Source organism: Staurois parvus, unplaced genomic scaffold (assembly GCF_062004578.1).
Source record: "Staurois parvus isolate SC_StPar_1 unplaced genomic scaffold, SC_StPar_1.0 ptg001617l, whole genome shotgun sequence".
NCBI lineage: Eukaryota > Metazoa > Chordata > Amphibia > Anura > Ranidae > Staurois > Staurois parvus.
In genome coordinates, this window is record NW_028319413.1 from 27,501 (window position 1) to 52,452 (window position 24,952).

Consider the following 24,952-nt stretch of genomic DNA (forward strand, 5'->3'; position numbering starts at 1 on the left):
CCATCCTGTTTTTCAGAGCTGACAGATCCTGTGTAAATTTAGCATTTTGAATGGATGCAAGGGAAAGAGGAATGCAGATAAACAGGTACAACTTATGTAGGAGGATTTGTTTAATCTCTGCATATCACCTGAGGGGGTCATTTCATTGGATAAGGGTTTACAATCACTTAAACCCTTGCAGTTTGGGCACGGCCTCACTGCAAAGGATACATTTTTTAAAAGCGCTGCGCAAACTGTCGGCGCTATATAAATCCTGTATAATAATAATAATGATTGTGCTTATATGGTTTTTTAATATGCATGTGAATATTGGCATTTGTTGTAGATTTTTAAACATATGGGTAGGCTAATACAGTATATAGGGGGTATTTGTCATAATCTATACAGCGACGGCCAAATATATTTGCATTTCTGTCAGATAATGCACCACTTCCCCCACAAAATTGTTGCAATTACAAATGTTTAGGCATTATTTCTATTGGTATAACACAAAAAAATTGGCGAAACAAAAAGCCAAATCTGACACATTCCCTGCAAAACCCCAAAATTGGACTGGACAGAATTATTGGCACGCTCAATTTAATATTTGGTAGCGCACCCCTTGGAAAAAATAACTGAAATCAATGGCTTCCTGTCACCATCGATGAGTTTCTTCCACCTCTCTACTGGAATTTTGGAGCGCTCTTCTTTCACCAACTGCTCCGGGTCTCTCAGATTGGAAGGGTTCCTTTTCCCAACTGCTGTTATGAGATCTCTCCACAGGAGCTCTATGGGATTGAGATCTGGGCTCATTGCTGGCCAGTTCAGTCCTCTCCAGCGCTTTGTCTGAAACCATTTCTAGGGCTTTTTGATGTGTGCTTTGGATCATTGTTCTGCTGTAAGGCCCATGACTCCTGACAGAGATCCAACATTCTGACATTGGGCCCCACATTGCACCCCAACATTTAGATCTCTGGAGATGGACTTGTAACCTTGGGATTGTCCATGCTTTTCCACAATTTTTGTTCTCAAAACCTCAGACAAATCTTTGCTGCTCTCTCTCTTCACCATGCTCCAAATGGCACACAGAGACACACAACAGAAAGGCTGACTCAATTTTTCACCATTTTAACTGGTTGCCGGTGATTTCTATATTGTCAGCACATGGTAATAAATACAGGTGAGTTCAACTACAAATTACAGGAACATCACAAACTTGGAATGCAATTATTTTTACAATTTTGAGAAGGTGCCAATAATTTTGTCCAGTCCATTTTTGTTTTGTTTTTTTGTGGAATGTGTCAGATTTGGCTTTTTGTTTCTCCACTTGTTTGTGTCATACCAATACAAACAAAACAAACAAGAAAATGCCTAAATATTTGTAACTGAAACAACAAATGTGTGGGTGACGTGGTGCATTATCTGATAGAAATGCAGGGGTGCCAATATTTTTGGCCGTGTCTGTATGCACATGTATTTTTCATGGACTAGTTATGGATATTGGTTCTTTTTAGATGATATTCACTACACCGTTCCCTGTGGTATTTTAAGATGTCAGCCCTGCATTTCTTAATTGTTGCTGATCTAATGGTTAATATTGAGGTAAGATATCTGTCACACCAGTGTCTATATGTACCCCTCATAGTTTATATCTCGCCTACCTAGGATTTTTTCGCTTCCAAGTACTAACCTCCAGTTCACATCTATGTGGCCGTGCAGGCTACGTTTTGCGCGGGCACAAGAGTCCATTCACTTGAATGGACTCCCGTGCCCCGTGACACGCAGGAAAGGAGTCCCTGCACTTCTTTGAAAAACGCAGCCCGCACGGGAACCTCATTTCCCAGTACGGTTGCATTTTCCAGTGAGGGCGGCGTGCCATTAGAACTAATGGCACCCGCCCGCTGGTCCGCATTTCCCTGTGCGGGTGGTGCGGCTGCACGGATTTTCGTGTGGATCTGCAGTGGCACCACCCGCACAGATGTGAACCTAGGGTGAAAGTAAAAGAAAATACCAAATTTTAGGTTGTCCCCAGAAAAGTAAGAGAGGGGAAATCTTCCAATGGAGACACTAGTTCTGGTGGTTTAATAGGAAAGCAGAGGGACTGGGGGTCAAATACTTTTTTTACTCGCTGAACTGCAACTCAATTTATAACATTTGTATCATGAAGTTTTTTTCTAGATTTTTGGCTGATATTCTGTCTCTATCATTTAACCCCTCGCCTACCGGGCACTTATACCCCCTTCCTGCCCAGGCCAATTTCCAGCTTTCAGCGCTGCTGCACTTTGAATGACAATTGCGCGGTCATGCAACACTGTACCCATATGGAATTTTTATCATTTTTTTGTGACAAATAGAGCTTTATTTTGGTGGCATTTAATAAACTGTGGGTTTTTTTTTCTTAAACCAAAAACCACTGAAAAGTTTAAAAAAAAACAAACAAAAAAACAAAAAAAAAAAAACACGTTTTTTCTTAGTTTTTGTTATAAAATTAAAATTTTTCTCCTTCACTGATGTGCGCTAATGAGGCTGCAGTGATGGGCACTGATAGGTGGCACTGACAGGCATCACTGATGGGCACTGAAAGGCAGCACTCATGTATGGCACTGATATGCAGCACTGATAGGTGGCACTGATAGGCGGCACTGACTGGTACTGTTAAGCAGCACTAATAGGCAGCACTGACAGGCACTGATAGGCGCCACTGACTGGCATTGATGGGTGGCACTGAAAGGCAGCATTGATGTGGCACTGATATGTGGCACGGATGAGCACTGACAGCTGGCACTGAAGGACACTGACAGGTGGCACTGCTGGGGCTACACAGATCATCAGGGAACACTGATCATCAGTGCCCTGATGATCTGTGTACATGTCCCCTCCGAGGAATGCCGATTACCGGCTCTTCTCCCCTCTCCTCTGTCAGCATGACAGCTGGTGAGGAGAGAAATGCAGCTAACCGGCATTTCCCTGTTTACATGCGATCAGCTGTGATTGGACACAGCTGATCACATGACCGAGCCAACATCTTTGGCTCTTTCCATGGATCGAGGGACACAGCGCACCACCAATCGCCGCGCGCTCTGGAAGCCGCTCATGCGCGGTTAGAGTGGGAGGATGTCATATGACGTCCTCCCAGAATGAGAGAACCGCCTTGCGTCCGTCATATTACTATATGATGGGCGGGAGGCGGTTAAAATACACCCATGATAAAAATGAAAGACCCTTTATTTCTTTGTAAGTGGGCAAGCTTACAAAATCTGCAGGGAATCAAATTATTTTCTCCACTGTATAGCAGCGGGAGCCATTGGCTTCCACTGCTGTCGATCACATTCTGTGACGAAAGGAGTGGGGGGTGGGGCCAAGCACTGTCCGTGTCAATAGATGAGGCAGCTCGGGAGCAAGCCCGCATGAGTGCGCCCATAGAAAGCAGTGTCATATGGAGGCACTCGCTGAAGAGAAGGAGCCAGTAGAGCAGGCAAGGGGGGGGGGGGGGGTTGTTCTGTGGAAAACCGCTGCGTAAAGTAATCATATGGTAACACTATTATCCTGGGGAAATGTGCTAAAGCAGGAATTAATTTACGGTTGCAATAGAATTTGTTTTTAATCCTCTGATCCATACCTTACTTTTAGCCTGCTTCCTGGTGAGCTCTGCAGTGGATTCCTCAACAGAGGAGCTTTCAATTCCACTATCCAAACCAGACGCCGATGTTACTTCACTCCTTTCCTCTTCCACGGTACACATCCAATTCTTCATTCTTTGCATCTGAGCAGGTGAGAGGCCTCCTTCTGATAGAAGGTCCATAAGAAGGAGATATCCTGTGTCTGTACATGTCCTGTAATGGGCACAATCAGCCATCAGCCTGGACACATGATCTTCTGTAGATCTTCGGGGAACAGACTTGGCTGGGTCAAACCTACTGAGGATCCGGGTTTCTGAACGATGTCTCTGTTCTAGAGCCCGTTGCAGGGACTTTATCTGTTGCTGGAGGTCTTCCACTCTCTCGGCTTCTTTCTTGCAATTGATAGTTGCTTTGTTCTTTATGTTTTGTGCTCGGTTGGCATAGTTAAGTGTATTCAGCGTTTCGTCAAAGTCAGAAGCTGAAGGGCTTATACAAGAGATCATAACGGTCTTGGCATTTCCTCCTAAGGAATCTTTCAAAATCCTATAAAACAGAGCAGCAAGTTAAGCACAAAAAAAAAAAAAAAAAACACAAAAAAACCAAAAACCCAACATAAAATAAAACAAAAAAAAAATTCCCACCAAAATAATAATAAAAAAAACAAAAAGACAAAACACCCGCATAAAAAAAAACAAACAAAAAAAAAAACACCGCATCACAAAAAAACACACATTCTCAAAAGGGATGGAAATATACCGGCAATATCAGGACACTATAAATTACCTATACATATTATGACGCTATATATTGATATGTAGTATCTCTATGATAGGTACTAAATGTATGCAAAAAAAAATATCAGATGTTAGATGTAAGCCACTTAAGGGTTTGTGTTCTGTATGAAGGGCACTACCTACACATATTTTATGCCTTCTTTTACCCATTAGGGCAAGGTTTCTTACCCGGAATCCATGGATGGGTTTCAGAGGGGCCAAGGGGGTCAGCTAAGAAGAATATTTACTATGCATCCTCCCCGGTATCCCAATCAATGGTTTCTCATTGAAATACATTTAAAAAAAAATACACCTTACCACTGCTTATAGTGCTGACACCGAAGTGTCCTTGACTCACTTTAAATTCTCATTTTCTAGTAATAGTAGTAGATTTGAGCAGAATGAAAATTGTTTTGTTTAATCTGCACAAGATGACTGTATTTTATTTTTATAATGTGCGGCCATTACTTTTTGCATGAAATGGAGTGAGTTTTTTGTTAAGTTTGTTTACTTTATTCAAACGTAATGTATGTCATATTTGGATGACGCAATCAAATTTCAATCAACTACATATATTCTTTGCATGCAAAGTTGTGTCTATGTAAATATTGCTCGGGATGTGGTCAAAAGCTTCCATCGGATTCTTAAAAGCTAAATTTACTTTTTGTAAAAAAAAAAAAACACAACACACAAAAAAACAAATGCACATCTTTTTTGCATTTTAATATTTTTTTTCACATTGCAGCCAGTAAAGCATTGCACCCGGGATCAGCAGATCAGGGGTGCAATGTCAGGATCCCCGTAAGCTGTGTTCCTGTACCTTTCGTATGGGCAGGCAGTCACTAAATGGCAGGAAGAATCAATAAACTGAGAGTGCTCACGACTTTAAGCCCTCCACCGCAATGGCCGACAGTACTTGTAGTCTAATCATTTACAGGAAACCGTTATTAAATGATGCTGCTGCGCTGTTTTCAGATTGTTAAAGCAGGTGTGAGGGGAACCCCCGCCCCGTCACAATAGAGTGGAGCGCTGGCAGCAGGAGGTAGGTACATAGAAGCATATTACATGCTGCACCCTAAATATGGGTGTAACATGTAACATGCTCCTAAAAGGTGAACTTATCCTTTAAAGTGGTAGTAAACTCTTCTTTAATACTTTTACCTACAGGGACTCCTGTGTGCATGCGTGAGAGTGACATCATCGCGGCTCGGTTAGTCAAATGGCCGGAGTTCGCAAACCCGTAAGGAAACCTAGGTGAAAATGGAAGCCCTGTCAGCCGTGACAGTGCTCCACTGGAGGGCTTTGTTTTAGGGCAAGTCCTTCATAATGTGTTAGTATGTGATGCACACTAGAACATTAGGACATTACCTTGCAGGGGATTTTTTTTTTTTTACCTGCAGTTTTCTACAGCTTTAAAGAAGAACTCCAGGCAGAAACTTTTTTTCTGTGCAAGTGCTGGTGGTTTTATACCTTCAGCAAAGATTTTGTTCATTTTTTTCTCCCAGTCCATCTTCTCCGAGAATATTGGAGGTGCATTATATGAATCACAGGCTTCCTTGCCTATGACATCCATTTTGTAAGACCAGTGGCTGCTATGCCCTGTATTCCCGCAGCTGGCGGTCTTGGCTCTGCCCCGCTGTAGTTTCTTGCGGCGAGCAGGGATGAAGTTCCGCCCCTGCTCCCTGAAGTGGGCGGACCCAGGAGTCTCTCTCAGCAACCCAATGTAGATAAGCACTATGTGGGCAATTTAGTGCAAGAAATACACAGCTAACATACCTGCCTACATTCATGCACTTCCTTCTCAGTCTACAGCTATGCATGATGGGAAATGTAGTTTCTCATAGCTGTAGAGTAAAGCAGGACGTGACGTGTCCCTGGATATACACCTCCTCCTCCTGCCGAGAGAAGATGCTATTTCTTTAACCACTTGCCTACCGGGTACTTATACCCCCTTCCAGCCCAAGCCAATTTTCAGCTTTCAGCGCTGTCACACTTTGAATAAAAATTACGCGGTCGTGCAACACTGTACCCATATGAAATTTTTATCATTTTTTTCACACACATAGAGCTTTCTTTTGGTGGTATGTACTCACCGCTGGGTGTTTTATTTTTTGCTGCTATAAACAAAAAACAGCAAAAATTACAAAAAAAGAAGTTTTTCTTTGTTTCTATTATAACATTTTACAAGCAGGTAATTTTTCTCCTTCACTGATGTGCATTGATGAGACAGCACTGATGACGTGGTACTGATAGGAAGCACTGATATGCAACAATAATGGGCACCAATAGGCAGCACTGACTGGCGGCACTGCTGGGCACTGGTGGGTGGCACTGATCATCAGTGCCCTGATGATCGCTGCCAATCCGTCCTCTGACAATCGCCGGTTATCGGCAGTAGTTTCCTCATGCAGTGACAGCAGTGAGGAAAGTGCAGCCGATAACCGGCAACTGCACTTCCCGGTGATCTGCTGTGCCATTGGACATGGCTGATCACGTGGTAAAAGGCAGCTGTGATTGGCCTTCTACCACATCACGTGATCAGCTGTGTCTGTAGGACACAGCGATTATGGGGATCACCGGGTGCGTGCAGGAGGGTGCGTTCTGGGATGACGTCACATTAACTGGTCGGCCGCAGTGAAGCTGTCATTCGGCTATCTGTGGTCAGTAGGAGTGATGACACCACAAATATTGAATTCTAAATTTGTCCTAAATGATGAGCCCTAGAAATAAACTACTAAACATTTATTGATTTGCATAGGTCAGTGTACTTATTGCAGTTTTTATGTGGTATCCCGGAGTTCTTCTTTAAAGGGGTCTATGATGCAAAAAAGGTTAAGAACTTCAACAGAGGGACGTATAGCTTTTCATTGCATTATAAAAAGTACACATTCCATGGAAGCAAGAGCAGATACAAAAATGGACAACACAAGCATATTTTTCACAATATCCATGATTGATTTGCAAGATAGTTTTGGTCTAAACCCTCTTAACCACCTCCCGTCCGGCCGTTGTATATAAACAGCCGGACGGTGGCAGTGCAGGGTGGCAGTTTATAAACGGCCTACCCGCATCCTGCTTGTGCGCGCTCCCTGGGAGAGCGCAGCACCGCAATCCGGTGCCCGTTGTGTCCTCCGGACACAGTGGGACACCGATCGTCGGACGGGACCTCTGTACGAGTTCCCGATCATGTGATCACTGATTGGCCAATCAGTGATCACATGCAGAGTAGTAAGCAAGATGTCACTTGTGACATCATTGCTTACTACGTGTGAAATCTGTGAATGTTCACAGAGGTCACATGGTACAAGGCTATTCACGACAGCCTTGTACCATGTGACAAGCTCTGACCAATCACAGCTCACTCAGTAGTTCTCAATGGCTGCAAGAATGCAGCCAGAGAGAAGGAGAAATGATTGCTTTTACATCCTTTATGGGTGTAAAAGCAAACAGTGTAAAAAAAAAAATTCTTCATCACCCCCCACAAGTAGTACAGTGTTAAAAATATAACGGAATACATTTTGGCCAAGATTTATGAAGAAATACTATTTATTTGCAAAATTTTATAAGAAAAACACTTTTTCAAAACTTTTGGACTTTTTAATTTACAGAACAAAAAAATAAAAATCCCAGTGGTGAATGAATACCACCAAAATAAAGCTTTATCTGTCTAAAAAAAATGCTAAAAAATTCATATGGGTACAGTGTTGCATGGCCGCGCAATTGTCATTCAAAGTATGATAGCGCTGAAAGCTGGCCTGGACAGGAAGGGGGTAGAAGTGTCCGGACTGGAAGTGGTTAATTACAAGTGATATTTTATATTATCACTATGAAAAACCTGGATTTAACAGTGCTCATAAAAGTGCCATGCCGCCATGGAGACCAGGCCATTATATTGGATATCCCATTGCAGCAGAGCAGGCAAAATCTGTCAAAATATAACAAGAAATTACCTACATGCCCTCCAGGGGATTCCCCCCCCTTCCTGACCAGGCTGTTTTTTGCGATACGGCACTTCGTTACTTTAACTGACAATTGAGCGGTCATGCAACGCTGCACCGAAATTAAATGTAAGTCTTTCTTTCCCCACAAATAGTGTTTTCTTTCGGTGGTATTTTATCACCTGTGCGGTTTATATTTCTTACACTAACAACAAAAAAATAAAATAATATTTTTGAATTTTTGCTATAAAACATCTCCAGTAAAAAAAAATAAACCTAATTTAATTATAAATTTAGGCCAAAATGTATTCTGCTACGTCTTTGCTAAACCTCTCCCCCGTCAGTGTTCCTCGGCGAACGCTGGGTGCCAGTGGGAAATCTCTGGTGCCAGTGGGAAATCTCCGGCAGGGACCCGGTGATTGACAGCTGCTGCTGCCTGTAGAGGTGTGGGCAGGGTGCAGATAGGGTGCACACGCACCCACTACCCGGAAATACAAAATCACGTATATATACACACGTGATTTTGCGCAGCCCTACCGCCCTGTAGCAGTAGTTCTGCTATAGGGCGTCGGAAAGAGTTTAAAGCTTAACTCCAGCTATGCTTTTCATTGTATATTTACATTGGTCCAGCTTGGATCAATGTAAGGATGCATATTTCATACCTGAGCAATTGCAGTGGAAGTTGCAAATAACTGTAGCAGTCAGAGCTACTAGAATAGCAGCAATCTTCCGGGTCCTGTGTCATGCAGCTCTTCATTCTGCATGATGTGGAGAGGCGGGGACAATCTCCATCTCATCCAATCAGAGATTACCTTGTATTCATTGAAAAAATAAAAAAAATTAAAAATGGCAAAAACGAGCACCACCTGGGTTTATATACAGAAGGCAAACCAGAAGATCACTGCTAACACCGTAGTAGCACCGACTACCACAGCGATTTGCAGCTTCAACAGCGATCGATCAGGTATGAGATATGCAATCTAGATCAATGTAACTATTATAATAAATATTAAAAAAAAAAAAAAAAAAAACAAATATCAGACCTAGAGTTCAGAGTTACTTGGGGGAGCAGGCGACATTCATGTGGGATGGACACCAGCACATGGGATGCACAAGCTCTGAGGAAAGAGGATCCACTGCTTGATTGTCAACCCCTAGAGAAGGAGATCTGTGTATGGGGAGAGCTGACCAGTGGACACCAGTGTATGCTGAAAGGATCTGAAGGTTTGATCCCACTAAACACTTTGACCCTTATGGGTCGAAGCCTGGAGGTGAGAGGCTAATCTAGCCGTTTGTTGGAGTTTCTGCACCTGGAGTCACTTCCCTGTATGGTCACGTGTGTTTGGAATTGCAGTAGTGGTGTCACCCACTTATCGGACTATTTTTTAACACATCATACTTACATGGTTGTTTTTTTCAGTGTGGTATTTGCACGTGTTATCACAGTTTTTTCATTATTATAATTATTTTTATATCATATTTATGTGTGGGTTATAACATCGAGAATTATTCACCTTTATTTTTTTGTATAATATAAGATTGTCAATACACTGATTTTATGCACTATTTTATGTTATGGTATATATTTAGAAGTTTTATTTGATCACCATGACCACTTGATTATCATATATATTATTGATTCATGTGGTTTATTGCATGTTTTTTTAATAAGGTACATTTAGTGTGGCACCTTTTCACTTTAGTGTCTTTGGGATTTATGAGTAGCGGCACATTTTCTAGATATTGTTTCCTATTTAGATCATGGGTATATGATTTAATGTTGGCAGCTTCTCTCTTTAGTTTATTTATTTTTTGGTTGTATAGTAGCGCAGGAGGTTCACACCATCCTTGTTAGTGCCAAATGAGCACCACCTGGGTTTATATACAGAAGGCAAACCAGAAGATCACTGCTAACACTGTAGTAGCACCGACTACCACAGCGATTTGCAGCTTCCACAGCGATCGCTCAGGTATGAGATATGCAATCTAGATCAATGTAACTATTATAATAAATATAAAAAAAACAAAAAAAACAACAAATATCAGACCTAGAGTTCAGATTTACTTGGGGGAGCAGGAGACATTCATGTGGGGTTTCAGAACACTTGTATCATCATCTTACCTGGTTATCTTGGAATCCCTGTAGGGAATATGGCTGCTTTTCCGCTTTGGGTCACCCAGAGCGCTGATAACATTGCCGAGTGCTAAAAGTCCAGTGTTAATCTGAATGCTTTCTTTCAGCCGCTCTCCAGTGTTGCCTGTTTTCAATATACGTTCAGATCCTGCCAGATCTACAAAGTGGAACTTGGAAGACAGAACCTGACCAAAAGCAAGGGCAGCACCACCGTCCCCATCGGTCATTCTGGTGACTCGTCCGACGCCTCTCCTCTGCTCCATGGTGACAGTAAATATAGTATGTGAGCGGCTGGAATGGGTATTGACTTGTGTGGCCCCTGTGTGTTTAGCAGCATTACCCACTTCTAACAAACTTAGCACCTCATCCAGGCCTTCCACTTCGGTTTCCTTCACACCGCACAGCACTTAAGGAGAAAAGACAAAAAAAAAAGTTGAAATGTCATTCCGGGCAACGGATCGCAGTGCTGCGCGCTCCCAGGGAGTGCGCACAAGCAGGGTGCGGGTAGGCCGTTTATAAATGGCCACCCGACCCTGCAGTGCCACCATCCGGCCGTTTATATACCGCCGGACGGGTTGTCGTTAAATATCGTTTTTATTGAGAAAATTTTTTTTTTACAAAAACAAGGAAAAAACAAATGCTGACTTTTTCATAAACAAAGGCCATAGGAAGAAGGCGTAGTGGCAATTACGTGCACCACAGCAGTCTCATAAAATACACAGTAGTAATTTAAGAGCATACGAATGCTATAAATAGGCTATAGAGTACATAATAAGTGAATTGTAGGCCTACCAAAAGTCATAATGAAAAAACAAGTCACATATTTGACACAAAGTGGCAAACAATTAACAATACCGCATGATAACTAGGCAGACGTGGACCCATCTATCCAATATGGCTAGAAATAGCAGCTCCACTTACAACTCAGGTCATGGGTGTATTATGCAAACGGTATTGAATCTGGACAAAGCAACATTGAAGTAGCAAATGTATTGTCAGATTCTAGGGAGCTAATAACCACAGGGGGTGGGGGGAAGTTTCACCTCTGCGTTTGATAGATTGAGTGTTCTTTAACCCCTCACCTACAGGGCACTTATACCCCCTTCCTGCCCAGGCCAATATCCAGCTTTCAGCGCTGTTGCACTTTGAATGACAATTGCGCGGTCATGCAACACTGTACCCATATGACATTTTTATCATTTTTTTGTGACAGATAGAGCTTTATTTTGGTGGTATTTAATCACCTCTGGGTTTTTTATTTTTTCTGAAACAAACCAAAAACCACTGAAATTTTTTTTTTCTTAGTTTTTGTTATACAATTTTGTAAATAAGTGATTTTTCTCCTTTACTGATGTGCGCTAATGAGGCTGCAGTGATGAGCACTGATAGGCTGCACTGATGGACACTGATAGGTGGCACTGATGGGCATTGACAGGCATCACTGATGGGCACTGAAAGGCAACACTGATATATGGCACTGATAGGTGGCACTGATGGGTGACACTGAAAGGCAGCTCAGATGGACACTGATATGTGGCATTGATGTAGCACTGATGGGTACTGGCATGTGGCACTGATGAGCACTGATGGACACTGATAGGTGGCACTGCTGGTGCTACACTGATCATCAGTGCTCTGATGATCAGTGTACATATCCCCTCCGCAGAATGCAGATTACCGGCTCTCCTCTCCTCTCGAGCAGTCAGCGTGACAGCTCAAGAGGAGAGAAATGCCGATAGCTGGCATTTCCCTGTTTACATGTGATCAGTTGTGATTGGACACAGCTGATCACATGACCAAGCCGACATCTTTGGCTCTTTCCGTGGATCGATGATCCGCTGTGCCCGAGGGACACAGCGCACCGCCGATCGCCGCACGCTCCGGGACCCACGCATGTGCAGTTAGAATGGGAGGATGTCATATGATGTCCTCCCGGAACGAGAGAACCGCCTTGCGTACATCATATTACTTTGTGACGGGCGGGAGGTGGTTAAGAAAAGTGGTATGAACTTGTATTAGCCACTCCTCTAAAGAGGGGTGTGGGGAGGTCCACTTAAAGTGGTTGTGAACCCTTACATATATACCCAGTGCAGTGACTGGCCTCAGGTGATACACAGAGATGAAACAAATCTTCCTACATAAGTTGTACCTGTTTATCTGCAGTCCTCTCTTCTCTACATTCATTAAAATTACTACATTTTAAATCCTGTCTGAGAGTTCAGAAGAAAAGGGGGCGGACAGCTGAAGTTACACACTGTAGAGCTCAATAGAGAGTTCTGAGAAATGATTGGAGGGAAGAGACACACCCCCTCCACACAGCTCACAGGAACAGAACTGAGGCTGTCAATCTGCTGGAGGTCCCTCCCCTGTCACCATTTTTCTTTTGGCGTCAGGAAAACTTGTCAGAAGTGATTCATGCTGATAGCAGAGGAAGAAGGCAGCAGACAGAAATGACACTTCGTGCTCTTGAGACAAGTACACACTATAGAGGGATATGTTTTCTGCATATTTCATGTCTGAGGTTTACACCCACTTTAAGTTCTAGTAGTTTGCAAGCAAGAAACAGAAGTCTAGATATTGGAACCCTGATTTCCGGTGGATACCATTCTTTGTCTAAGAACCCAAGTAAACAAACCAGAGGGGTGCGGGATAGGTTCACTTGAAATATTCTAGCAATTGTCTCCACCACAGACTGCCTTTTTTTTTTTTAATAATGGGCAAAACCCTCCAAGACAAAAAGCCCCTTTTAGGGATGACGGTACTTTTTTAAGTTGCATGGGAAGGGTTAAAACCTCTTCTTCCCCCATTTACCCAATTCCTTAACCTGAGAAATATACAAAAGGGAGGAGGAAAGCGCTCCAGCTGAGTGACAGAAAGCAATGTAAACATTACAGAAGCTCTGACCCTTTCCCATTCATCTGAATTTTTGGTTGGTGTTAAGCTTTAATGACCCACATGACTAAGTACGGTCATCTCCAAAAATATTATTATTAACCCCTTGCCCTCCTGAGGATTTCCCCCCCTTCCTGACCCAGCCATTTTTTTTGCATTACGGCGCTGCATTACTTTAACTGACAATTGCGCAGTCATGCAACGCTGCACCCAAATGAAATTTACGTATTTTTTCTCGACTAATTGAGCATTCTCATGGTGGTATTAGATTGTCTGTGCGGTTTTTGTTTGCGCTATATAAAGGAAAAAAAAAGACCGACAATTTTGAAAAAATTCTGGGTCTGACCCACTGATCCTGTGGATATATAAAAGGACAGGAGTCTGGATACTAGGCAGACACCCACCATCTGTCAGAGCTAATCCTGTCATGTGCCACTTGCCCCCCCGAGAGGATTCACCCCCCTTCCTGACCAGGCCATTTTTTGCGATACGGCGCAGTTACTTTAACCGACAATTGCGCGGTCATACAGCGCTGCACCCAAATGAAATTTACCAAATGTCTTTTTTCCCCACAAATAGAGCTTTCTTTCCATGGTATTTGACCGCCTCTGCGTTATTTGTTTGCGCTATAAGCAATAAGAAGGCTAACAATTTTGAAAAAAAAAAGACAATATTTTTGACTTTTTGCTATTAAACATGTCCAGTAAAAATAATTTTTAAAAATCAAACTTCGTCATAAATTTAGGCTAATATGCACTCTGCTCCGTGTCTTTGCTAAAAACAATCCCAATACATGGAAATTAATTGGTTTACATGAAAGTTATAGCATCTACAAATGGCGTTATATATACTGGGATTTTATTTTACATTTTTACTAGTAATGGCAGCAATCAGCGACTTATAGCAGGACTGCGGCAGGCATTCTGACACTGGGGGAGGGGGAGGGGGGGGTGGAACTGACTTGGTGTCACTGACATCCCCAGTGACACCAAAACAGTGATCAGTGCTACAAAAAAAAAAAAAAGAAGCACTGACACTGTTCTAATGGCACTGGGCAGGAAGGGGTTAACATGAGGGGCGATCAAAGGGTCAACTGTGTGCTGTTTTACTTGTGTCTGTGTGCTTCACTGTAAGCACACTGCTTTGGATGGCTGTGCTGTGCACAGCCAACTAAAGCAGTGTGCACGAGCGGATAGGGAGAACGGTTTTGTTTACATCTCCAGTCAGAGATGCTCGGCAATTACCAGGCGCCGGCGAGTAATCATCGCCCGGGACCCGGGGATTGAAAGCCATGGCCGCAAATGGCGGTGCAAGTAGGGCGGGCGCAGGTGCGCCCTCAACCCAGAAATGCGAAATCACGTATATATACTTGATTTTGTGCACCCGTGCCGCCCTGTAGCAGTATTTCTGCTATAGGGTGGTCGGGAAGGGGTTAATAATAATTAAAAATTTTTTTTGCTGAATTAAAAAAAAAATTGCTACAGCTGTCAGAATACCCCAAATAGTATCTGCACTTGATTGGATGCAGCAACATTTTTTTCTCCAGATCCTTCAATTTTTTGAATCAAAGCATGTCAGGCAGGAGAGAGCTGACAAAGCTACCCACTAAGTGAATTTCAGCAGTGTATAGCCAGCTTACATTTCAGATGTACTGGTCACCTGACTACTTGGATTTGCCATGAACAGGTCTACATAGCAGTAGTAACAATTTAAAGGGTAAGTTCACTTTTAGGTGCATGTTAAATGTTACATCCATGTTCAGGGTGTAACATGTAAACATGCTCCTAAGACCCCTCGTACCTCAGCCAACGCTCCCCTCTCTAACAGCGGGCGGGTGATCCTCTCCCCACACCCAGTCTCACTTTTTGAAACCAGTGTGGCTGTGCCTTGCCCAAACAACTGCATCATTCATTCACAGATTCCGGAGTATGAAAAAAGTATTGTCTGTCACCATGGCAGACAAACTTGTAGTTTGAAGAGGCTGCAAGCACGTTCATAGTTCATTCATCCTTCCTCTAGCTTTGTAAATTTAAGCTCATATGGAGATATGGGCACAGATAAAGGAAGGCTGTGCAGGAGCCTGGCATTGCACCCACAATATGTTGATACGCTCTTCCGGCTCTAGGCTCCAAAAATAAGAAAAAAGTAAATGCACATTTTTGACCTGCAAAAATATGTCCATTTATTATTATTTTTTTGAAAGGTGAAGTTGGCTTTCAATAAAAAGGTGATGTCTGTAAACAATTTCCGTTCTTATAAAGCAGTGGTCCAAGGGCCAGATACAGCCCATTGCTTGCTTTTATCTGGCACTTGGGGCACTATTTCATCCAATAATACCAACAATAGGGCATAAACCCCCCACTGAGACCAGTGAAGGGGCACAATTCCTCACAATGACACCAACGAAGGGGCACAATTCCTCACAATGACACCAACGATGGGGCATAATTACTCCCACTATCGACGGGGTACAATTACTCCCACTGACACCATCGACGGGGTACAATTACTCCCACTGACACCATCGACGGGGTACAATTACTCCCACTGACACCATCGACGGGGTACAATTACTCCCACTGACAAGTGAGCGCCCCCTCCTGAAACATACCAGGCCACATGCCCTCAACTTGGCCGGTGGTTGTGGGGTCTGTGGGTTGGGGGCTTATTGGAATCTGGAAGCCCCTTTAGCAAGGGGGCCGCCAGATCCCCGGCCCCCCCACATGAATGAGTATGGGGTACCTGTACTGTGAAAAAAGACAGGAGACAGTCTTTGACAAGTACCTTATTAAAAGAAGGAAAATAAAAGAATGTCCCCCGAAGTAGATCCAACGCCAATCACGATGCCTGCCGCCACCCAAAAAAAAAAAAGAGAAAAAAACCCCAAAAGGCTCTGCGCTCCAGACGCTGGCTCCGGACGTCTGACTGCTCCGCTGGCTTGACAGTTCTTAAATATATAAGGGGTGGGGCCACCCGGTGACATCACGTGTGTGACATCGACTGGGACATGCTGGGTTAGTGATGTCACATGGGGCGGGATCACATACGTTTTTTTTTCGGGTGGCGGCGGGCATAGTGATTGACATGAATCTACTTCAGGGGACATGGTTTTATTTTTCTTAATTTTATTAAAGGATTTTTCAAAGACTTTGTCCTGTCTTTTTTACACTACAGTTTTTCTTTTGAATGGGTAGCGGTACCATGTATTCCATACTCATTCACATGGGGGGGGCAGGATCTGGGGGCCCCCACCATTTTTTAACAAATTTGGAATGGGGGCTCCCCTCAAAATCCTAACCAGACCCAAAGGGTTTGGTATGGATGGAGGGCGAACCCCACACCGTTTTTTTAATTATTTAATTGCCAGCAATTTTTTTTTTTTTTTAAGATTAAGCTGTCAGTGGGGAACCCCGCTCACGACTCATCCATTGTTAAGCACTCAGCGGCCACCCATTCCTTAACAACCCATGACAGTACTGACAGATACCAGTACATACCGCATGCCTGGACCACTACTTAATTAATGCATTTAATTATTTCCTTTTGTGAATTAACTTTAAGGTCTTTTTATGCGGTATTTACCAGGTGTTTTTGCTATTTTTGGTAAATACCGCATACTAGCAATAGTGAATTAACATTTTCAGTATCACATGTGATATGTGGTCATGTGACTGACTTAACTCATGCTTTAGTGAATTGTGCCCAATAAACTGGTCCCCTGTTTAGAACGTTTGGAGACCCCTGTCATAAACATATAAACACACCCAAAACATTTACAGCACGTATCTGAAGCCCAAGGCATGTTCTACTTACACTTCATACTGAACTGTGCTGCAAACAAGGTGAATTCTATTGCTATGACTTACCAACATTTCCTTTGTCATCTTCTCTGATCAGGATGTCTTTACTAGAGGTCTGCACCTCCAGGAGATCCCTGAATTCTTCCTTATAGACTTCTAGATAGGAGACTCGGATAGTGTAATCGATCAGATCATTTTCATCAACCAGTTTAAAAATTTCAGCCATAGCACGTGGAATGATCCCCTGCTCATCTTCTGAGATAGACGCTGAAGCAAAACAAAATTATTACAATAACACACAATAGTTAGATAACATTTGTCAATACAATGAAAAATAATTAACAGCATATTTTGCAATGCTGGCCAACCTACTAAAATGTTGCTGCTGATGATATTTTAATAATTCAAATTATTCAGTATATGTTACACTAGAGATGACTTTTACCCCAGGTTCACACAGCGTTTTGCAGAAACGCACTACAGTCCATTTAACATGGTTTCCTATGGGACAGACTCACATCTCCGCGTTTTCATTTGGTGTGGTTTTTGGAAAGGGTAAGGGACTTTTTTGAACGCAAAAAGTTGCGTTTTTGGTTCTATAGACTTTAATGGAAACGCTGCAGAAAAGCATATAGTGTGTTTTTTGCAGCGTTTTTGATGTGTTTTTGTTGCGTTTTAAATCTGCCTAGCAACAAGGAAAAACAAAAACAAAAAAAATCAAAAATGTGGCACAAACCCATGTGCAAAAACGCAAAGCAAAATATACTGCATAAATGGATCAAATGCAAACTGCATAGGTGCGAACCTACTCTTAGACTGTGGACATGCTATAAAAGATAGACAGACTTAAAACATAGCATACTACAGGCGCAGTTGAAGACTGCAGACCTGCCTCTGAAGACAGTCAAAAAAGAGGGAAATGTTACAAGCGACTGCTAGAGATCAGTCATTACAAGCTAGACCTGCGGCAACTGTGGACTTGATACAAGTATAGCTGAAGACTGAAGACATACTTCAGAAAATAATCAGAGAAATGACGTACGTTACAGGATATTGCTAGAAATCACTGCCATTATCAGCAGATCACTGGTGTCATGTAGGTCTCCTGCAGACCTGTCAGTGTATCTGCTTGCTCATACGGGATGTACAGGCAAAGCAGATATAACGACAGGAAGAATCAATGAACTACCACAGCGCTCCATTCAATCTGCCAGCTACTGCAATATTGGGAACTTGTTACATGTTCCACCCTAAAAACGGGTGGAACATGTAACATTTTCCCAAAGGTGAACTTTACAATTATTTAACATGTTTTGTTGCTACAGTGATATCCATTAAAAGCTTGGATCCCAGAAATGTTTAACGATGGGCAGAACGCAAAATCAGTACAAAAAAGGGAACAAAATAACCATTTCCAACAATTGTCAATTTAACATAATAGATATAAGCATTTGATTTGCTGTGAAATGTTGATGAAGAGTCTGCTGCCAATATATATACAGCGGGTAAAATAAGTATTGAACACTTCACCATTTTTCTTGGTAAATGTTTCCAAAGGTGCTATTGACATGAAATTTTCAACACACGTTGGTAACAACCCATGCAATCCATACATACAAAGTAACTAAAACAAATAAGTTCAGAAATTTGGTTATGTGTAATAAAAATAGAATGGCACGGGAAAAAAATATTGAACACCCAACTGAATACTTCGTACAAAACCCTTTGTTGGTAATGACAGCTTCAAGACGCCTCCTGTATGGAGAAACTGGTTGCATGCATTGCTCAGGTTTGATTTTGTCCCGTTCTTCCACACGGTCTTCAAATCTTGAAGGTCTCATGAGCCTCTTCTATCAACTCTGATCTTTAATTCTTTCTATAGATTTTCTATTGGATTCAAGTCAGGTGATTGGCTGGGCCATTCTAGCAGCTTTATTTTCTTTCAAACCAATTGGGAGTTTCCTTGGCTTTGTGTTTAGTATCATTGTCTTACTGAAACATCCACCCTCGTTTCACCTTCATCATCCTGGTAGATGGTTTTTATCAAGAATGTCTTGGTACATTTTTTCCATTCATCCTTCCTTCAATGACATGAAGTTTGCCAGTACCTTATACTGAAAGACAGCACCACACCATGATATTCCCACCTCCATGCTTCACTGTTGGTATGGTGTTTTTGGGGTGATGTGCATTGCCATTTGACCTCCAAACATGGTGTGTATTATGGCATCCAAAGAGTTCAATGTTGGTCACATCTGACCAGACTATATTCTCCTAGTATTTCACAGGCTTGTCTAAATGTTTTCACAGGCTTGTCTAAATTTTAAATGAGCTTCAACATGCTTTTTCTTCAGCAATGGAGTCTTGCGTGGTGAGCGTGCATACAGGCCATGGCAGTTGAGTACATTACTTAATGTTTACTTTGAAACAATTGTACCTGCTAATTCCAGGTCTTTCTGAAGGTCTCCACAAGTGGTCCTTGGCTCTTGGACAACTCTTCTGATAATTCCTTTCACCCCTCCAGTTTATGGTGAAATGATGTTCTTTCCACTTCCAGATTATGGCCCCAACAGTGCTCACTGGAACATACAGAGATTTAGAAATCCCTCTGTAACCAACGCCATCAGTATGTTTTGCAACAATAGGGCTGCAAAGGTCTTGAGAGAAGGCTTTGCTTTTACCCATCATGAGATGTTTCTTGTGTGACACCTTGGTAATGAGACACCTTTTTTATTGAGAGGTTAACTTCCGTGGATGACCTGGACGTCTCTGTGAGATGGTTGCAGTTCCAACTTTGTTCAATTTTTATATCACTTTTGCTACAGTATTCTGACTAGTAAGTAAAGGTTTGCTGATCTTCTTGTAGCCTTCACCTTTCTTGTGTAAAGAAATTTTTTTCTTTCTCAGGCCTTGTGGCATTTCTCTTCCATGTGGTGCCATTGCTGACAGCATGAAATGGGAAGAGGTTTTTTTCCTTTGTTAAATAACACCCTTTTATAATCAACTGTCTGCTGGGCACCTGTTTAATGAAAAGATAGACTCACCTGTAGTTGAATTCTTGTTAACTAGGAGTCTGTTGTCTAAAATTTAGATTTGCTCTGAAGACTCATTGGAGTGTATTCATTTTTGCAACATGGTCTTGAATGAATTAGGAAAAATACTGTTTGTGTGCAAATTAACAAATCTTGTTTGCAATCCATGGCCCGCATTTGTGGGAGTATTTTGTAGTATAATGTCCCAGAGAAAAGGTTGACTCTGAAAGGAAAGTAGAGGTTTCCTGACAAACCTGTTGGGGTGTACTCATTTATGCTGAGAACTGGATATACACACACACCTACATTCTGCAAGTGTTTAAAGTGATTGTAAATTCTCAAAAAATGTTTTTATTAAAATAACAAAAACTTGTTATGCTAACCTGCCCTGTGGTTTGCTCAGAGCAGCCCCCAGTCCTCTTCTCGGGTCCCCCGCTGAGTGCCCCCATAGCAAGCTGCTTGCTATGGGAAAACTCATGCATGCTCCCTCCTTAGCCCGACTTTGTATGTCCATTGACACACAGAGCATGGCTCGGCCCTCCCTTCCATCCTCACTGGCCCTGATTGACAGCAATGGAAGCCACTGGCTGACTCTGAGCCAATGAGTAGAGAGAGAGCAGAGAGAGCCTCTGCTCTTTGGCACATTGCTGAATCAAGATTGGGCTCAGGTAAGAATGCATTAGAGGTAAAAAAAACCCTTCTGCCTTTAGAACCACTTTACAGTCCAAGCAGCACTATAAAATTTAAAGTACATTTGTGATGAGCCAAATATATGAGCAGCCACTGCTGACTTCCTCTTCTGAAAATGCTAGTCCCCTGGCTGCCAAAACGATCCTTTGTATTCACTTTTTTGTCACTGATCAAAAGCATATACAGAAAAAGAATACCGGTCCCCCCTGCGACGCCGACGCTGCCCCCCCGATTTGCTGAATGCTTGCTCTGGGTCTGTGACTCAGAATTACCAAGTCTAGTCACAAGCAGTGGCTGCAGCCGCTGATTAGTGTGTTCTATACCAGCGTTTCTCAACCTTTTTTTAATCAAGGCCCCCTTTAAAATTTTGGACAGTCCTGAGGCACCCTTTAAAATTATGAACAGTCTTGTGGCACCCCATTTTAGAATGGGGTGCCTCAAGACTGTCCATAATTTTAAAGGGTGCCTCGGAACTATCCCGAATCTTAAAAGGGAACCCCATTCTAAAATGTAAAAAACTATACGAATAGTTTTATATAACGCAGCAACATTCACACATGTAGGATACCCAATGCTAGGCGATTTATTCTTCCAGAGCAAACACACTTTTGCAGACTGGTACTGACTAGTATTCCAATGTTTCTCTTCCCCCTCAGTTTTTCTCCATCACTGACCTAATGTGGCCCCAGCACTGATGGGAAGGGTCAAACTAGGATGCTCTGTAGACAGCTGACATCCTACTTATCAACTAATGATGCCATTGGTTGTCAGGACACCGGTGGCTAGAAGGTTGTAAATGGTATGCAATGAAAACCTGTGGCTTTGTGTAACTAAAAGGCAGGCTTGTTCCACCCGCTGGCTTATATACAAGTTTTGGGCAATTTTTAGACATTTTGCCAAAGCACCCCTGAAGAAACCTCAAGGCACCCTGGTTGAGAAAGGCTGGTCTATGCAATATAAAATATAAGGATAGTGAGCGCTCCTAAAAACAGCTGCTAAAAACACCAAAAGGTACCAATAAAAACCTCTCAATAATCAAAACAAAAACAAAGGTGTAGCGCTATTAAAATAAATTAATGATAAAAAAGTTGAATAGTAATAAAAAGTATATATGTTGACATAAAAAATATGATAAAATGAATGTCCATATAAATGTTCGCATAAGAACTCCGTTAGTAGTATAACAAATCTGCTGGATCCAGAGCACCTATCCAACCTTAAGGGGACCTCTGGATCCAGCAGATTTTTTATACTACTCCTAATGGCTTGATGACTGCACCATAGAGGAAAAGTTCACAGGATTATCCTGTTTACCCTGAGGGTTTATATCACATGCGCATTATCCATGTGCTTCCGGTGAGTGCGCACTATTACTATTGGAGTCACAAGTCAATCTGCTACAGAATTTTACCGAGAATTACTTTTAATTACATTCTCTATATGTTCTTATGCAAACATTTTATATGGACATTCATTTTATCATATTTATATGAGTTTTATGTCAACATAGATACTTTTTATTACTATTCAACTTTTTAAATGATAAATTAATTTATTTTAATAGTGCTACACCTTTGTTTTTGTTTTGGTCTATACAATGTTCAGGTGGGGGGGTTGGGTAATTCCTTCATCTACCTCATTTGTGTGGATGGAGAAATCGGTTTGTCTTTTCCCTTTGCTCGGCAGACTGGCTGAACAGCAATAAAACCCCTAACGTCTGTGCCCAGCATTAGTAGGGCCCTGCTCTTACAATCTAAAAGGGAGGGATAAGTAATACAAAAAGTAGTAAATGTGGGGGGGGGGGAGATAGAAGTTCAGTAAATGTGGGACGAACAGGCTTCCCTTACATGAAAATAAATAATGATTCCTGGTTAGGTGCAAGAACTGTCTTCAGACATACTCACATATGCTTGCTTCTCCAATGGTGTAGGTTTTTCCTGATCCCGTCTGCCCATAGGCTACTACAGTGACATTGAACCCTTGAAAGAAAGCTTCAAGTAAAGTCTGGACACAGCGGCTGTACGCCGTCTCCTGGCTGCACGCTTCATCCAGAATATCCTGGAAGTGGAAGTGTCTGTTGATGCCCAGAGTCAGGCTTTGCTGGTCAGGCTCACTGTGAACGCAAGACTGCTGTCCATGGAGCACTTCTTTAGGAAGCAATGGACGGATTCTGACTGCTACCCGAACAGCTGTCTCCTCCGCACGAGCGGCCTGGCTTTTGGAACCCATCAGGAAACACTGGAGCTGAAGAACAGATCACAAAAATGTTACTGCTTTATGTTACAGGTGATCACCCCAAATACACAACCCTAACATGGCGTTTACCCCAATCCCCCCACCAAAAACATGTCCTTCCTGCAGAGACTGACAACCGACATCCTCTTCACCACTTCAGAGATCTGCCAGCATACAAGATACAATGGTCTCCTCTCTTACCTACTACATTGTAACATTTGATTACAACCTGAAAAGTCTGCTAAAGGTGGCCATAGAAGGATTGAAATTCTATGTGTGGTCACTGCTCCCGAACAGCCCTTTTACCGATCCAGGTCTGTTCAACAGCCCTGCTGGATGATAGTCACCTGATCAATGGCTGCAGTGCTGATCTGTGTAGCTGGATAGAGGGGGAGTCCCCCTGATATCAGAGCCCCCTATGAACAGACAATGGCTGCCCCTAACTAGGGTTGCCACCTCATCCCTTTAAAACAGATCACATTAATGACACAGGTTCTGGGGGCTGATAAAGGTGGTAATTAAACTCACTTAGAGCTTAATCTGCATTAAATTAGCCTCAGAACCTGTGTAATGAGTATGTGTTCTGTTATAAAGGGGTGAGGTGGCAACCCTACCCCCAACCTGCCCAAAGATCTGACACTGGCAAACTTCCCTCCTACCCCCCCCCCCCCCCGAAAGATGGACAATTACTTCCCCCCACCCAATGAACCAACAATGACTTGTCCGCCGCCCCCAACAATGGCCACACCCCCACCCCAAAAGCCAACAATGGCTGAAACTCCCCTTCCCTGATGAACCAACAATGGCCATCCCCCCCAATGAACCAATAAAGGCAACAAGTCTAAAATGGCCTCCCTATGAATGGACAATGGTGGCCTCTGTAACCGATGAACCAACAAGGACTTGCCTGGCACCCCTCCATCACACTGACAATGGCTTCCCCCCAATGAACCAATAAAGGCAACAAGTCTAAAATGGCCTCCCTATGAATTGACAATGGTGGCCTCTGTAACCGATGAACCAACAAGGCACCCCTCCATCACACTGACAATGGCTTCCCTCCAAACTCTGCGAACAATGACCACGTTCCTGATGAACCAACAATGTCCATCCCTGCTCCCCCAACTAACCAATAATGGCTGCCCACCGGAACCGACAGTGACTTGTCTACTACCCCCCCACCAACTGACAATGCCCTCTTCCCTGGGGAACAAATAATGGCCAGCCGTCAACAAACCAATAATGGCTGCCCCCCTAAACCGACAATGACTTGCCCGCTAATACCCACCAATTGACAATGGTCACCCACCAACCTCCCCCAGCAACTGACAATGGCTGCCCCCCAACAATCTGATAATGGCTCCTCCCCCAATAAACCAACAATAGCCAGCCCCAAACAAACCAATAATGGTCGCCCTCTACAACAAACCAATGACTTGCCCACTGCCCCCATCAACTGCCAATGGCCGGCCTCCAACAATGGAAGCTCCCTGCCCCTCCCCCTTCAAAGAAGCAATAATGTCCCCCCCAATAAATTGACAATGGTGGCCCCAACCCCCCTCAAGAACCAACAATGGCCTTCCCCCCCTTGACAAACCGCTGATGGTTGACCCCCTAGTGACCACCTGGACAGCTCAGCAGAAGGATCAGGTAAGTCATCCTTCCTGAGGATGGGGATGATGGGGGAGGGAGTTGTGGGGGCAGGGCAACCATCAAACAGAAAAGTGTTTATGTAGAAAGGCGCCCCATGTGGAGGGGGGGGGCTGCAAAGGAGAAGAGCGAAGAAAGCTGAGCGGAGGGCCGCTTTAACCAAACATGGTCCCCTGATGTCACAACCTGGATACAGGAAGTGGCTGCAA

At 43.0% G+C, this 24,952-nt stretch overlaps 1 protein-coding gene across 1 annotated transcript in view; it reads right to left on the minus strand.

Annotated features, from left to right (window-relative positions):
- The window catches only part of LOC149435063 (kinesin-like protein kif7), a gene marked incomplete at its 3' end in the record, with an annotated part of 47,675 nt that overhangs the window by 22,461 nt on the left and 262 nt on the right, over positions 1-24,952 (minus strand). Inside the window, exons 2-5 of the mRNA XM_089663051.1 lie at positions 22,763-23,102; positions 17,203-17,403; positions 10,433-10,850; positions 3,599-4,142 (exon numbers count right to left, since the gene is read on the minus strand). Of these exons, the coding sequence (XP_089519177.1) occupies positions 3,599-4,142; positions 10,433-10,850; positions 17,203-17,403; positions 22,763-23,087 (1,488 nt within the window). The remainder of the gene's footprint in view (positions 1-3,598; positions 4,143-10,432; positions 10,851-17,202; positions 17,404-22,762; positions 23,103-24,952) is intronic.